Source organism: Zootoca vivipara, chromosome 2 (assembly GCF_965207765.1).
Source record: "Zootoca vivipara chromosome 2, rZooViv2.hap1.1, whole genome shotgun sequence".
NCBI lineage: Eukaryota > Metazoa > Chordata > Lepidosauria > Squamata > Lacertidae > Zootoca > Zootoca vivipara.
The window spans coordinates 63,512,008-63,527,629 of NC_142584.1; the positions used below are offsets into that span (position 1 = coordinate 63,512,008).

General features: G+C 44.5%; 1 protein-coding gene across 1 annotated transcript in view; it reads left to right on the plus strand.

The window, feature by feature from the left end:
* CYFIP2 (cytoplasmic FMR1 interacting protein 2) overlaps positions 1–15,622 on the plus strand; it is a 67,151-nt gene that overhangs the window by 1,035 nt on the left and 50,494 nt on the right. Inside the window, exons 2-5 of the mRNA XM_035105751.3 lie at positions 10,348–10,488; positions 12,266–12,355; positions 12,483–12,560; positions 14,747–14,848. Coding sequence (XP_034961642.1) covers positions 10,372–10,488; positions 12,266–12,355; positions 12,483–12,560; positions 14,747–14,848 — 387 coding nt within the window. The 5' untranslated portion in view covers positions 10,348–10,371. The remainder of the gene's footprint in view (positions 1–10,347; positions 10,489–12,265; positions 12,356–12,482; positions 12,561–14,746; positions 14,849–15,622) is intronic.

Genomic DNA, 15,622 nt, shown 5'->3' on the forward strand with positions numbered 1-15,622 from the left:
TGGGATATTTCTAGGCCTCCTTGTTTATTATAGAGCACCAAGCAAGTTCCATGTGATTGGTTTGTTTCCTATTGGGGGGTAGGGGTGGGAAAATTGTGGTGGTTCCCAGGATTCTCTGCAAAAATGAAATGCTTATTCCGTCTTTCTCAATGAGCACATAGGGTTTAATTAAGCAGTGGCTTCCAGGATCAAATCGTAGCTTGTCATTCCCTTGCACAGTTGGCCAGTAATTTAGTCATTAGGTGGTTGTGGGGTTGTTGTTGTTGTTTTTGGTTTTTATTTTGGTCCTTTTGCTTGGGAAATTGAAGGTGTGGTGCATAGGCAGAGATAGATCAGGGTGTGGGAGGCGAATGGAAAATGCTCAGAGGGAAATGATGTGGATTCACAGCAAGCATGCACATTGTAAAAACTGGAAAAATAAAATAAAAAAGATGATTAAGTGGTAAAGGTGAAGGCGCAAATAAACATAGTTGAAAAAAACAATGCTGCAAATCACACTGAAAAAAGCAGTTGGAGCCAATGGGATATATGGTCTTTAACTTTGTAGAATTAGAGGTACTGCAAAACACTCAAAATATATTTTGGTTTGGGCAATAATAAATCAAGCTTGATTTTTTTTCCCCTGTCCTGTGCACTCATATCTGCATTCCATCCTTGAGAATACATTTAAACAATGTTATACAGAAGCATTTGTCTGAGTCAAACTTTTGAACCCACAAGGTGTGAGTGGGTTGGAAATGAGTTAGCTAGTTTATAGGGCCAAGAAGGTCCCAGATGACAGGAGATGAATTGGTTTTGCAGAGAATTGCTGCACAAGTCACAGCTGAGATCTCTGAGTGGGAGGGGGGGACATGAGAAGGGCAAATAGAAGTGGGTGAGTTCTGATGGAGCTTCTCTGGACTTTCCCCCCATATGTGCCTAGTGGGAGTTAAATGTAAATAAATAAATAAACGAACAAACCAGAATTTGAAGTTGCAGCTGAAAAGGATATTGTTGGCAATTCAGAGAGGGCCCCTGAGCCATCTGTTGCCGTCATTGTGGTGGCTGGGGCTGGGGGGTTTCACATCATAATAATCTTAAGCACCGGTAATGAGGTTGAACTGACCTGTTGACTGCAGGAAATGGAAAGGAAGGCAAGCTGTGATCAGGTGTTATTTGTTTTATTAGACAGTGAACTGCACCTCAGGATGTGTAGAGGATTTTTGGTTGCTGAAATGGAACTAATCAGCTGGCTCCAACTATTTTAAAATCAAGCTTTGCTCAACACAGCAGTTCTCAGAGTGAGAGATGCACCTCTTCACAGAAGTCATCTAGGAAGCAACCCCTACCAACCAATGAACTAACTAACCACACTCCTCTAAAGGAGTGTTTTAGAAGTCTCCCTGTGATGTCATTGTGTGCATTTCTGCATATATTCTAGATCATCCTTCTCATTCCCGAACCTCATTTTAGCTTTATTTTATTTTATTTTATTTATTATGTGTACCTCACTTTTCCACTCCCCAAAGGCAGCTTACAGTTGTTTAAAATTCAAACAAGAGTTAAATACTATTCCTGGAAAGTTGGAAGATCTTTTTCAGTGGCTTCCAGTGTTATGTTGGAAACTGCAGTCAGAATGGGAAATTAGATACACCACAGTACCCATGGAGAAGAACCTGGATATGCACATGGAGCTGTTCTGACATAATAAGTAACTCTGGTTAGATGGAAATGGAAACTTCTGTATTCGTTGTGGCCACCCCAGAAGAGAGGGAGCTGGAGGAGTGTGCAAGCTCAAGGCTTGTGCACTTAATGCTAAATCATAGTTTAGTGTCCCATCCAAATGCAGACATTGGGTCTTCCATTTCAACTTGTATTAGATGTGTATATTTCAACTATGAGAAAAAGGGGGCAGTCCCTTTAGGGGTGTATCAATGAATTGGCTATTTTTCTCCTTCTCTACCGCCTTACATGCCTGGGAAGGAAAGAAAGGAGCCAACACATGGAAAATGTGCGGTACAGGGCAGAGGATCATGAGGCGGATGGTTCTGGGTGATTTCAACATATAAGCCAAGGTGACTTTGTCTGGTGTAGTTCAGGAATTCATGGCCTCCATGACAATCATGGACCTGTCTTAGATTATATCTCAGCCAGGGTATGTTGCCGAACTCACATTGGATCTTGCCTTCTGTCTGGAATAGGTGATAATGTCATTACTTGATCAGGTTTGACCTGTAAGCTTCCCAGGGGTCTGGGATGGTTTTGATGCTCCATCCTTGCTGGCTAATTGAACCAGAGGCCATTTGCAGAGTCCCATCAGCTTCTATATACTCGCTGGAGCTTAGAGTAATTAAGTGATAGGCTCCACAGCTAAAGCACAGGGTGTCAGAAGAATTGTAGCCAAAATGACCTAATACAGGTAAGAACTCACTTGATGTCTTGGCCTGTGATGGTGATAATAGTGAACAAATCATATTTCTCCATCACCATTGTGATATATCGTCCACCTCAGTGTCGTCCAACCAGCGCCGTCTTAAGCGCCCCTGTCGCCATGGTGCGCCGGATCTCTCCGGCGCCCTTCCGCCCCATTTCCCGGCACGGTGGGTGGGTGGGCGCGGCGCTGCTGCGCGGCGGGCAGGCGGGCAGGCACAGCGCGATCTCTCCGGCGCCCTCCCGCCCCGTTTCCCAGCGCGGTGGGCAGGTGGGCATGGTGCCCTGCGCCACCGGGGGTCTACAACGAGCCAGCCCTGCGTCCAACAGAGCTGTTTTGTGTAGTAAGGGGTGTCCTGTGTGTGGACTTCATGAAACAGAGCTTCGAACCCACAGATGAAGAATTAGCAGTGCAGGGGCTACTGTAATGTGTTTCACATAGGGCTGCTTTTGAATCTGTTTCAGAAACTTCAGCTGATGTAGAACACACCCATCTGGTTATCGGCAGGGGGCAGGTGGTCAGCACATGCTACCTTGATTGGGTTGCCAGTGCATTTTTGGACCCACGTTAAAGTACCTTCAAAGCCCGGAATGCTTTGGAGCCAACCAAACCATATTTAAAGGATCACTTGCAGCCTGAGATTATGGAATGCACTTCTGTAGTGATTAGGCAGACCCTCATCTCACACATTTTATATAACAAGGTTTTTGATAGAGGGGGACACGAATGAGTTAACTAGGTTAAGGCTGAGTTAAAGTTTTATGCTGGTGATTTTAACATTATTTATGCTGCTGATTTTTAAAAGGTTTTTTTTGGAATGTGTTTGCATTTTAAAATACTGTATGAGAAGGTACTATGTGGACACTCTCAGAAAGTGTAGTATATATCCCTTAAATAAATAACTAATGTCATGCTTTGTAGACAACAACGAAAGGGGACATTTTCAAATAATTTGCTGGATGTTTCATTAGCTTAGCTTATTGTTACTGAGCAAAATTTTATTTCATAGGAAGTAATGTGTGCTTATAGGAAGTGCTTTAATTGCATAGCTTCCTGGCTTAGCATAAATATATAGTCATCCATCAAAGCAACAGGTATTTCTACCACACCACTAGGATCCCCTAATAGTTCTTCTTGGTCTAAAGTGTTTAGTAAAGCAGTATCCCAGTGAAATAATTATAAAGTGATAGCATAGCGACGTATGGTGGGAACGAATTTCATACCGTACATTAATTCATAGAACTGAGAGAATGAGATGAGAAGTGGTATTAAAAATGTGGACGTTTTGAAAACTTTAGGCCGATGGTAGTTCAGTAAATGTGTGCCTCAATTACAATTTAGCTTCTTTGCAGTATTCCTGCTAGTTGCCATTAGACCAATGGTCTGCCACAGGTGGGTCAGAACCCATGAGTTGTCCATAGTCTGACATATGGTCACAGCAGCAACTCTACCACCATAGCAATATATTCTGTAAAATCAAAAATTGGATCTCTAAGCTCCTTGGGCTAATGATATATATATAACTGACGGGACAGCTGACCCAACTCATTTTTCAATATTAATTATTTCTGCAATATATGTGTCAATTTGAAATCTGTAGTATTTACTTTATTCAGAATGCACACATTTTGATAATTTAATTGGAATGATTTGGTTACATCCAATTAACTATTACTTAGAGCAGTGTTTCTCAACCTTTTTTGGGCCACGGCACACTTGTTCTATGAAAAAAAATCCCGCGGCACACCAACTCTGTGCCGCCCTATATTTAGTTTAGTTTGGAGGGGAGACGTAAAGCATGCCACTGAAGAACTGCTGCGCGGTAGCCAGGCGGACCCACCAGGCGCAGAGCCTGCGGAGCGAGCGGGGACACGTTAGACGGCATGCACAGACCCCAGGCGGGCAGACACGGGCACGCAGCTGCCGCCGCCTCCCTCCCAGCCGCCCCAGGCAGCCGCCGCCGCTCTGGCCCGGTGAAGGGAAGCCCTGCGCAGCCTTCCCCGCCTGCCTCCTCCTCCCCAGGCGGCGGCGGCGCCCTCTCTGGCCTCCGGCTGGATGCCAACTCTAAATTTTGCCGCGACGTGCGGTGATGAGAAGGGCGATTTGCATTGTCACGTGCCTGGCGGCTGCCAATAACAACCAGTAACCCACCGGAAAGGAAGCCGGCCGGGTTACGACGCGGGCGCTTTTTGGTGCCAAAAAGATATATTTATATGAAGGGGAAAGGGTATAGGGAGAGGAGAATCCAGGGCTTGTCTGCAGAGTGGAAGGAAAGGAGGACCTTTTTCTGCTTCCCCACTTCCAGCTGCTCTCTGAAGCATGGAGAAGAGACCCTCTTAAGAATATTGGGGTGGGGGTGGGCAGGGGATGCATGGCTTTGTTTTTGCCATCCATGAGGACTAGACCATGTGAAAAATGAATATACTGGTAATATTTTAGCTGCAGTTCATTCATTTTCAGCTTTGTATTCTTGTTATTAAAGAAGTGCACCTGGACATTCCGTTGTTGCGCCCATAACCTAGGTTTAAGGTGCCATTTAGCTTCTAGCTTTCATATCTCAGTTTCTAACACTGTGGCAGAGACGGCCACCTTGAGTGTCCAGTTTGGAAACCTAAGACTTAAGTGTCCTTCAATGATCCCACTCCAAGGAGGGCTCGCCTCTCTCCACAGGCAGGATCAGTGAGTGTGAGTGAGGCGACACCAAGCAAAAGCGGTGGATGGAAGGAAGGAAAAGGCGACTGTGTATTCCTAGCCCCACATGGAAGCACCATCACAGCCTGAGCCAGAGCTGCTTCTTCCTGGCCACCTCCTCTCCCTGCACTAATAATAATAAACGTGCCACACACCTCTTGCCTGCCCCCCAGGCAGTTACCCCAGATGGCCAGCCATACGATTCCACTGGGGTGGGGGGAGGCGCCTCTGCTCAGAGTTTCACACTCACCCTCTTCACTTCTCATCCAACACCCAAGCAGTCTTTTTGAAGCAAGTGGGGTTGGGGGGGGCAGGACTCAGGTGGCTCTGAGGCCGGAAAAGAAAGACACTTCTCCACTTCTCAATACCAGCTCATGTGCAAATGAAGCGACCAGAAACCTTGCCAGGGTTGTGCCTGAGCGGTTCCCACACGTAGCATGTGAAGAGCTATTCTTTAGGTCAGAATTGCTAAGTGACAGTTTTGATTGCTAGTGGTTTAGTTGGAGGCAGTTTTGTGTTGTTGTGTTGCAGTTTGTGTGTGTGTGTGTGTGTTGGTTGACCTGCTTGAATTATCTGTTTTGCAGGTAGCATTTTGATGATTACCTGCTGCTAATCCTATGTCTTCTAGTAGTTTGACTCTGACTATCCTGCTCAGTCACAATTTTGTTTTTCGGAATTCTGCAGGGTTGAAGATGGAGCTGTTCTAAGTTGAGTTCTGAATCACATGTTCCTTGTTAAACATGGAGGAGCTAGTCTTTTGATCTGCATAGGATGGTAGTAGTTTTCCCATGTTCATCATGGAACAAGTGCTTCCAGACAGCACAAGGTCCTCCTACCCTAGTGCTAATTTTGCCTAGGGAGTTGCTGGTTTAGGCTGGCTTTGTGATGTCTGGAAATACTTAAATACTCTTTTTTAGGTCCTCTATGAAGAAGAAGGCATGGCACAGAAAATATTTTTTAAGAAAAGGGGGGGGGATCACTTAAGATTTTTTGGAGATAGTGTCTTCCGTGCTTCATCATTTAATTTGAAGCAGAGTATGTGCCATGTGAAAGGTCAAAAGTCTCATTGTGTGTGTGGGTGTGTTTTTTGAAAAAAAAGTCCCCTCTTTCAAGTTAGCTGATGCAATCCACTTCTACCGGTAGTGTAGAAAGTAGTTATCTGTTGAGAGCTCTGTGCTGTAACAGTAGTCGGTCAGGCATGACAGTGCAGGAAGTATTGCACCTATACATGAACCACAAAGAGTACAGTTTATATCCCTCCCACCCCATCCTGTTTTCTCTTTTGAACACTCGCTTTGTCAACTCTGTCCCATATAAACCCACGAGGCACAGATGGCTTCTGTTGGCTAATACCCCATGCTGACCTTTTGAGGATCACTGACCCAGTGACCCCATTGCAGTATCACTGGAAAAACAGAAGGAACTCTTTGGCTATTATGGCTGCGGAGAAGATGACAGCAGCGGCACTAAGTAGCAGATGTTCTTGGCTCATGTGGGAAAGCTTGATAATTCTGCCATTATAGCAACAAAAATCTCTCTTTAAAATCATGAATTGAAAAGGAAAAGACATGAGATTAGTGTGTAAGCTTTTACAAGTTGAAACGATTGTAGGTAGATTTGCCATCTACCCCCCACCCCACCCCGAAAGGACTCCTGTGCTTTGAACAGCTGCCCAAGGAACAGATACTTTGCTGGGGTAATTTTTCTTGGTGGGGAAATTAAATGGTGGGAAAAGCTTCATCTGTTAACATTTCTGCATGCCAGATATGGCTCTTAAAATCACAGGGACCAAGCCAGGAAAAAAAACCCCTGGCAATTCTAATTATGCAGTAGAGTATGCATATATTTTGCTTCACTATTCTCATTTAAATATTTTTGTCTGTTTGAGGTAATGGTATCCATGAACAATTGTGCTGCTTTTGAGGGGAATAGTACATCCTTTCCCCTTTCCATACTACAGCTAAACTTTCGTAAGAAGCAATATTTGAGTGAGAACAATACTCAGCCATGTTGTAAGCAAGGCTTTCTAGCTTCAGACCTGCCCTAGCTTCCTTTACTTTCAACAGCATTTTCAGATAGAGACTCAGCCAGTGAAACTTCCGCCCTCAGAGAAAACAGCATCTCAAAACAACCAGCAGTGACAGGAGCAGCCACGCCTGCTGAACCTCTCCAGGTCATGAAGCCATTAAACGCACATGTCGTCTCCTTCATTTCATGACCACATGCACAATGAAATGTGTGGAGCTGAAGCACAGCATGAAATCTGCTAGGTGGGATGGAGTTTGCACTGAAGATATTTTGCTTTCTAAAGCGGTTTTGTAAAGATAAACTTGGGTTGCCGTCCTAAGCCCACCTACCTGGGAGTAAGCTCTACTAAATGCAATAAGACTTCTAAGTGGACTTGATTAGGATTGCATTGTTAGTCGTGTATCTTATCCCCAGAAACCAAAGGGACTATTATAAATAGGCTGCAGACGTTACGTAACATGGCATGATCAGCAACTACAAGAAATTTGTTGTTCTTGTTTTCCAAGCTTCTCTGCGTGACCAAAACAATTAATGTTCATGTCAGAAAGAGATGCTCTTGTTCACATGCAACATTCCGATTCAGAAACCAATGGCCACTTTCTCAGGCACTCCAGCCCTCTTCTCCAGCTGCTGAACACTTCAAAATAGTGTTAACACACATCAGACACCTTAAATAGGACTTTCTCATCACCTCACATCACCTGGCAGGGAAACCTCAATGCCAGGTTTGCACATTTATTGGTAGGTCTGAACCAGCCCTGAGATGCACAGAATAAAAACGTGAGAGAAGAATCGAACTGTGGGATATAACCTCATTTCATGCAAGACTGCAGTGAGATAAACAAGAGTCATTCACTTCAGTACCTCTGAGGGAATATTATTATAATGTGTGCATTCCTCAAGAGGATTGCTACTCCGCCTTCCTTTGGGCTTGCTCCCAGGGGCAACAAAATGCAAGCTCTTGGGTTCTATGAATGTGTAAGGAGTTTCAGTTCAGCTCCTTCAAAACGACAATAGTTGGTGTGTAACCCATATTTCTTCTTTCTGGAAACCTTTTCTTGTAAATCACTCTGACCACAAAGCCTAGGCAGGCAGCTGCTTTGCTGTGACAGCTGTTTATCACACTTGCCATAAGGACCTTTTCAGAATTATCTCATCTGATCGTTGTGTCCATCTGTTGTCGCTTCCGTACTTGAGATTATAACGCACATTAAATAACAGCACCTTGACGAACACTGCTGTTTTTCAGGGCCTACTGATCCACAGATAAATAAAGATAAATGGACATCCATAATGCCCATCCCCATGTACCCTGATGCAAGGGGAAGAAACACATTCCTCTGCTATACATAGACACCTTTGCACATCTCTCCCCGCCCTATTCCCCATTCAGTAGACTTCAGAGAATGTAGTTTGTCCTCTAAAGAATCAATTAGTTGTTTGATCCAATCTAAAATGCCCCATGGGAATGTAAAGATAATTCAGCAATTGTATAGTGTGTTCGGATGAATTGTCAGAATTTTACAGACTCAGGAATAATAATTAGTTTATTCGGTAATGTCGGCCTCTGGGTTATATTGACAGAGGCCAAACTTCAATGATAAAACCCCATAAACAGAAGTAGAAGAGGCATTTATTTTATTGAGTAATGATGCCAATATATCTGCAGCACTGAATCTGCACATGTTCTCTCAAGGTTGTGTTTCCTTTGCAGATATAACCACACTTTCCCACCACTGCAGGTGCTTGTGCAAGTGCTGTAGACATTTGTTGGTTGTTTCCTTTTTCTGATGTGGAAAATAACAAAGTACACAGAATATTAAAAGAAGCACATGATCAGTCCAGCTGAATTAAGTGGATAAGTAGAAGCTATTGAAAGATGCTGCAAAATAAGGGAAATGTTTTCTGGGTGTCACTTGTGAAAGTGTTATCATTGAGGACTTCTCTTCTGACAAACAGGGGGTTGGTTTCTCCATACTCGGGGGACTCCGTAGGTACATGAAATTATAAAGTTGGTACATTTTTTAAAAGCAGAGCAGAGTTCCCAGGGCGTTACACAGAACTGTTTGTGTGTGGAAATAGTTTAAGACAGTGAGGCAATGATTTTTAAGGCAGCTACACCACAGTTATGGTGTGCTGTTGACCAGTATTATGGTAACCAAATTACAAAGTTACCATTGCACAAATGACATGCAGAAGGTAGTCAGAGGTAGTCTTTAGATATACAAGGCACTAGAAAGCTACAAATTATCCTTGTACCTCTCATCTGTGTCTCTCTTCTCTTTCTCAAGACAAAAACATTTATCTACCTGCCCACCATATGATTATGTTGTAGCCTTGTCTTAACTGCTTGTGTATGTAAATCCAATCAAGTCAACGTGGTTTTCCTAATGATCTCAACGATCCACATGTGGGCTACCAGCAGGCTATCTTAAGGCGGTTTCCCTTTGGAAATACAGCCATGCAGCTTTGTCCTATGCAAGTTTACTCAGCAGTGTATGGTGTGTTGTTGGCCTGGTGAACATTGGGGAGGTCCCAGCTCCTGCCAACCTAGCAGTTCGAAAGCACGTCAAAGTGCAAGTAGATAAACTGGTACCGCTCTGGCGGGAAGGTAAACGGCATTTCCATGCGCTGCTCTGGCTCGCCAGAAGCTGCTTAGTCATGCTGGCCACATGACCTGGAAGCTGTATGCCGGCTCCCTCGGCCAGTAAAGCGAGATGAGCATTGCAGCCCCAGAGTCGTCTGCGACTGGACCTAATGGTCAGGGGCCCCTTTACATTTACCTTTATGTATAGTATTACAGCCCAGTCTGCATTCTAATCCATAGTTAAAGGTAAAGGGACGCCTGACCACCACGGTAGGTCCAGTCGTGACCGACTCTGGGGTTGCAGCGCTCAGCTCGCATTATTGGCCAAGAGAGCCGGCGTACAGCTTCCAGGTCATGTGGCCAGCATGACAAAGCTGCTTCTGGTGAACCAGAGCAGCACACGGAAACGCTGTTTACCTTCCTGGTGTAGCGGTACCTATTTATCTACTTGTACTTTGACGCGCTTTCAAACTGCTAGGTTGGCATAGTTATATCTTGCTTAATTCCCACTGGTTTTAATGGGACGTGTGTTTGTATGTTGGCCTATTGTCTAATTTGATTCCATTTATTCTGAATCCCTAAGTTTTCTGGCACTGGTTCTCTAACATAATCTTATTTTCCTTGAGTTTAGTTGTGAGTCTGAAAGCCCGGAGCCATGACGACTCACGTAACGCTGGAGGATGCTCTCTCCAATGTGGACCTGCTGGAGGAGCTGCCATTACCTGATCAGCAGCCATGCATCGAGCCACCTCCATCGTCTATCATGTACCAGGTAAACAGCAGGTCTTCAAACATTTTATTCTAGGGCCTGCATGCTTTTGCCATTCATTTCTGAAGTTCATGGTATTATGAAGTCAAGGAGAAAACATTGTTACAGTCATACCTAGGTTTGCGACCGCCTCCGTTTGCGTCCGATCGGTTTGCAACCACCGTGGACCCGGTCGGAAGTGTTTACATCTGGGTTCTGTGGTGCGCGGATGCGCAGAAGCGGTCTGCACAGTGTGTGCATGCGCAGAAACGCTCAGGGAGCGACCAGCTCCCCGGAACGAATTGTGGTCGCAAACCAAGGTATGACTGTATTTGGGAAATATGTAATACAGTAAGCAACAAACGATAACTGCAAGGGTTGCAAGGTTTCTAGCTGGGGCATTCAGAATAAGGTCCACTATTTGATTGCTGATTCATGACCCTAAACTGTGTTTTATATAATCTACTTTTTATTTTGTTCTGTGTACATCCCAATGTTCTTTTGTTGCTATGGCCGATGGCTGACATAAATAAAGTTCTCAACAGGTTGAGAAGAAAGCATGGGATAAGGCATGTGAAAAAGATCACAGCAGCAACAGAACGCTGACCATGATTATGGGCTGATCCTTAGTTTCCATTTTTGTATTGTATATTTATATAGCACATAGAAAACTACCGGCTATGTTAATACATAGTGTTAAACCAGATCATCCCAGCCTTGAGTTCCCAGATGTGGGAATTGTAGTCCAACAACATCTGGAGATCCATGATAGGAGGCTGGAATTAACCTGAGGGACCTTTAGGGTTGTACACTTCCCTGATTTGATTCCCTATCCCTAGTTTCACATGATGTGTGAATATGGCCACTGACTCATTATGGAAGTACCATTCGTAGGTTCAGGGAAAAATAGGCTGTAGTGAAGTATTTTGCAGACATGCAAAGTAGCATATCCACTGCTCACGTCTGTTACCAAGTTCAACCCAAAGTTTCACGTGGTGCAACCAGTGTAATCTTCTGCTAAAAGTGGTCAGTGCTACACCAGCTGATGTTACACCATGCTCTTTTAATAACAAATTCTTCCACAAGGAGTTGCACAAAAAAATCAGGGAAGTTGTTTCCTGTGTTGGTCTAAATATTTTCAACGGAGCAAGAAGCTGAAGGGTTGAGGTGGAGGAGGAAAGCTGAGGGCGATTAAGTCCTATGCCTCAAGTTCTTTCTGTTTTGACTATTTATATAATAAAAAATGACTGAGGTGGAAGAGACCTTATACCACTGAGATTCCAGACCTTAATAGCAATTTCAGTATTCTTCCTTCATATGTGTGTGTGTGTGTGTTCCCTCTCTCATATTGCATGCTTTCTGTGGGGAATGTTTGACTGACCCTGACCCTGGTGAAAGCACAGGAACCTTTTCTTGTCTAACAGTTTCCTTCCTGAGATTGATTGACTATCTTTCAAACAGGGCTATGATCCCTTTGCTTCCCTTTCCATGCTGTATTGTGGAAACATGTCTTGGTTATAGGTGTGCATTCTAAGCACAGTAATGATCAAATAAGCATGAATTCACTCATCCAGACTGTTGGCTACTGCCTTGTGAACGACCACACCATATGGTTTATTAAAACCTGCTACTATGGCTTCCCTTGTTGATTAATTACTTGCGGTGATAAAAGACAATGACACTGTAGTGACTGCATAATAAATCTATGTGTTCCAGCTATCAAATAAGAGTTACTCTCTCTGTGTGTGAACTTGCTCTAACTGCAAGCGGCATTAACCCTTGCTTCTTGATTTGCTCTCAGGCCAACTTTGACACCAATTTTGAAGACAGAAATGCCTTTGTAACTGGCATTGCCAGGTATATTGAACAAGCTACAGTACACTCAAGCATGGTAAGTGCCATAGATTATACACAGCTGCCTACACTAAAGGGGACTCGATGTGCACTTGGTTGAAGTGTAATTGGTTTTCTGTGTAACCAGCACTGCCATTCTGCCAATATGTGTGCCTGTCTTCCAGAATGAAATGCTGGAGGAAGGACATGAATATGCAGTGATGCTTTATACCTGGAGAAGCTGTTCCAGGGCCATTCCCCAGGTAAGATGTACGGTTGGACTCAAGCCCAGCCCACTCAGACAGAAATTACAGTCCAGGGGGAACAAGGGATGAAAATATTTAGAAGAATTGCAGAGAACCTGATTTGGGTCTTGGGATATTGCTGAGGATAATACACGTTTTCGATCTTCTCACTATCAAAATGTTCACGAAGTGATGCTGAGGTTCTGAGTTTGTGTGATCAGGGTGGGGTGGCTTTAAGAGGGGAATAGACAAATTCATGGATGATAAGGCTATCAGTATATACTAGCTATAATGGGTATGCTCTTCCTCCATTCTAAATATCAGTTGCTGAAAACCACAGGAGGGGAGAGGGATGTTGTGCTTAGGACTTGCTTGCATTTAGCTGGCCACTGTGAGAACAGGATGCTGGACTAATTGGGCCATTGGCCAGATCCAACAGACTCTTCTTATGGGCCTTTGTTACTGAGTCAGGAGCTTGTCTTCTGGGGATCCAAATTTTCTCCCAATGTGCTTGTTAAGATGCCCGTATTAAACACAAATCAGCATAAGCTTCCAAATGCCATATAGGTCACAGAGAATAGCATTGCACTAAGCACTGTTAAGGCCTCCTCTGGGCTATTGTGATTAACTTATAAATACCATTTTCAGTGTGAATTCAGTATGATACCAGATTGCTCTATATGCAGCCTGGGAAATACTCTTAATTCAGCAAGGAGTGCTGGTATTGATGCCATTATGGACTCCAGGCTGGATCAATATGCAGTTCTCCTAAGGGTTATCCTTTGCTGTTTGACTAATGTGTCCCTATCCCTTTAGCCTTTATAAATCCCAGGTGAATATTTCCTTGCTTCACATGAATTTTTGATCACATGCTCTAGTTTCTTGCTTGAAGCATATTGCAGGCGAATTTATGCAAACCAGGTTAAAAGACCACCAGATCATACTGATGAAGGGAATGACTCTTATGGAGAGACAGAAAAAAATGTGCACAAATTCTTGAGAATGTTGTTCTGCCCAAGTGGCATGCAGTGTATGCTACACTTCAGTTATCCTCACAGAGGCTTCATGTGTATTTATTCAATCTGCTTCTAGTTCACCTATTAGGTCAACCACTCACAAGACTGCTTATAATAAACATCTATATAGGGCACCATCAATAAAGCTTGGTGGAATAAATAAGAAGGCTTTTGGTGCCGCTTCAAGGCCACAAGAGAGGAAGCCAGCCAGAGTTCTGGGGGAGGTAATTGCTGAAGTTTGTGGAGCCATCAGGGCCGGCGCGTCCATTTAGGCGAACTAGGCGCGTGCCTCCGGAGAGCGGCCTGAAGCCACTCAACAGCTGACAGCCGCAGTGGAGGCAACCCCAGGCTCGCGCTCCCTGCGCGAAGCTCCGGAGGCGCGCGGGGAGCACAAGCCTGGGGCTGCCTCCTCCGTGCCTGTCACTGTTGAGCGGCTTCAGGCCGCTATCCTGAGGTGTGTGCGTGCCTCCGGAGAGCGGCCTGAAGCCACTCAACAGCTGACAGCCACAGTGGAGGCAGCCCCAGGCTTGCGCTCCCTGTATGAAGCTCCGGAGGCGCGCGGGGAGTGTGAGCCTGGGGCCACCTCGCCGCGCCTCTCAGCTGTTTTTTTATTTTATTTTTATTTTATTTTTTCTACTTTTTAATTTTTTCTATTTTTTATTTTTATTTTTTCTATTTTCTATTTTTATTTTTTCTATTTTCTATTTTCTATTTTTATTTATTTATTTTATTTTTTACTAATGGAGGGGGGGCGCGCCAGAAGGTGATCTTGCCTAGGGCGCAAAAAACCCTAGCCCTGGGAGCCATCACTGAAAAGGCTCTTTCCCTAGTACCTGTCAACATGATTAACTTTAGTGTCAGGACAGAGAACAGGGCCTTTGAAGCCAATTGGGCTCTGGCAGGTTCATATGGGTGTAGGCTGTCCTACTACATAGTGCACCAGAATATCTCTTTCTTCAGCTAGTCATTTAATATATGCAAAGAAGTATACAATGTTAAGCAAATATAAAGTGTGTCCTGCTGTCCAAATATAATATTTGATACATATTACTATATAGAAAATGCCCTTGAAATTATCTGGCTTGGTGCCACTCCTAATCACAGATCTCTGTTACACTGCTGTCAAAATAAAAAAGCAGAACATCTGTCCCATTAGGATAACTAATGAAAATAGGTGTTGTCCTTCAGGTAAAGTGCAACGAACAGCCAAATCGGGTTGAGATTTATGAAAAGACTGTGGAAGTCTTGGAGCCAGAAGTTACAAAGCTCATGAAGTTCATGTATTTTCAGGTAGGTTTTGGGGGAGCTTCAAAATTCCAGTGTTTCAATATGATCTCTTGATGTTGCAGAGTAAAGCTGAAAAGGCTTCTAGGAATGTGCCTTAGTTCACCTTATCTCATTGCAGGGAAGTGGGAGACTAGTGTGCCTTCTTTAAATTTGGCACATTTGCCAAAAATGTAACATTATTCTTTTCATTCACATAGCTGACCTATTTTAAGTTCTTAGTTGACCTGATTCAACTTGGTAGCAGAACAAACACATTGGGTGGGATTCAACTAATGAGTCCTGCCAGCAGAAGTCCTTGCACAGGGCTGGGGAAGGGGGGGATTGTTCCATCTGGCAAGCCCAAACACTTGCCTTGATGGAATGATCGCCTTCCTGCAGCGTTGAACCCCTTCCATACTATTTTCAAAACTGTCTGTGCCTTCCCCCCGCTGAGTCAACAAACTACTTGCATAACTGATGTGGGCAAAGTTTTAGTCTCTCAAATTCAGTTTGGGTCTTTACTTGTGACACAAAACCAGGGGCGTAGCCAGGATCAAAACTAGGGGGGGGGCAAGCCATGGTCGTTCAGGGGCGGGGCCACAAAGTGGGAACGTGGGCGGGGCTACAGGGCCAGCTGGCCTGATGATATGGCGGCAGCGGCCACCTTGTGCTTCTGGGGCTGACAGCGTTGGCGGCTACTCTGGTTGGCTGGAGCGGACGGGAGGGTCGGGCAGGCGAGAGGGGGTGGCAGGGCGGGCGAGGGCGAGGCAAGGCACGGCCGCAGTCACGACGGCTCCG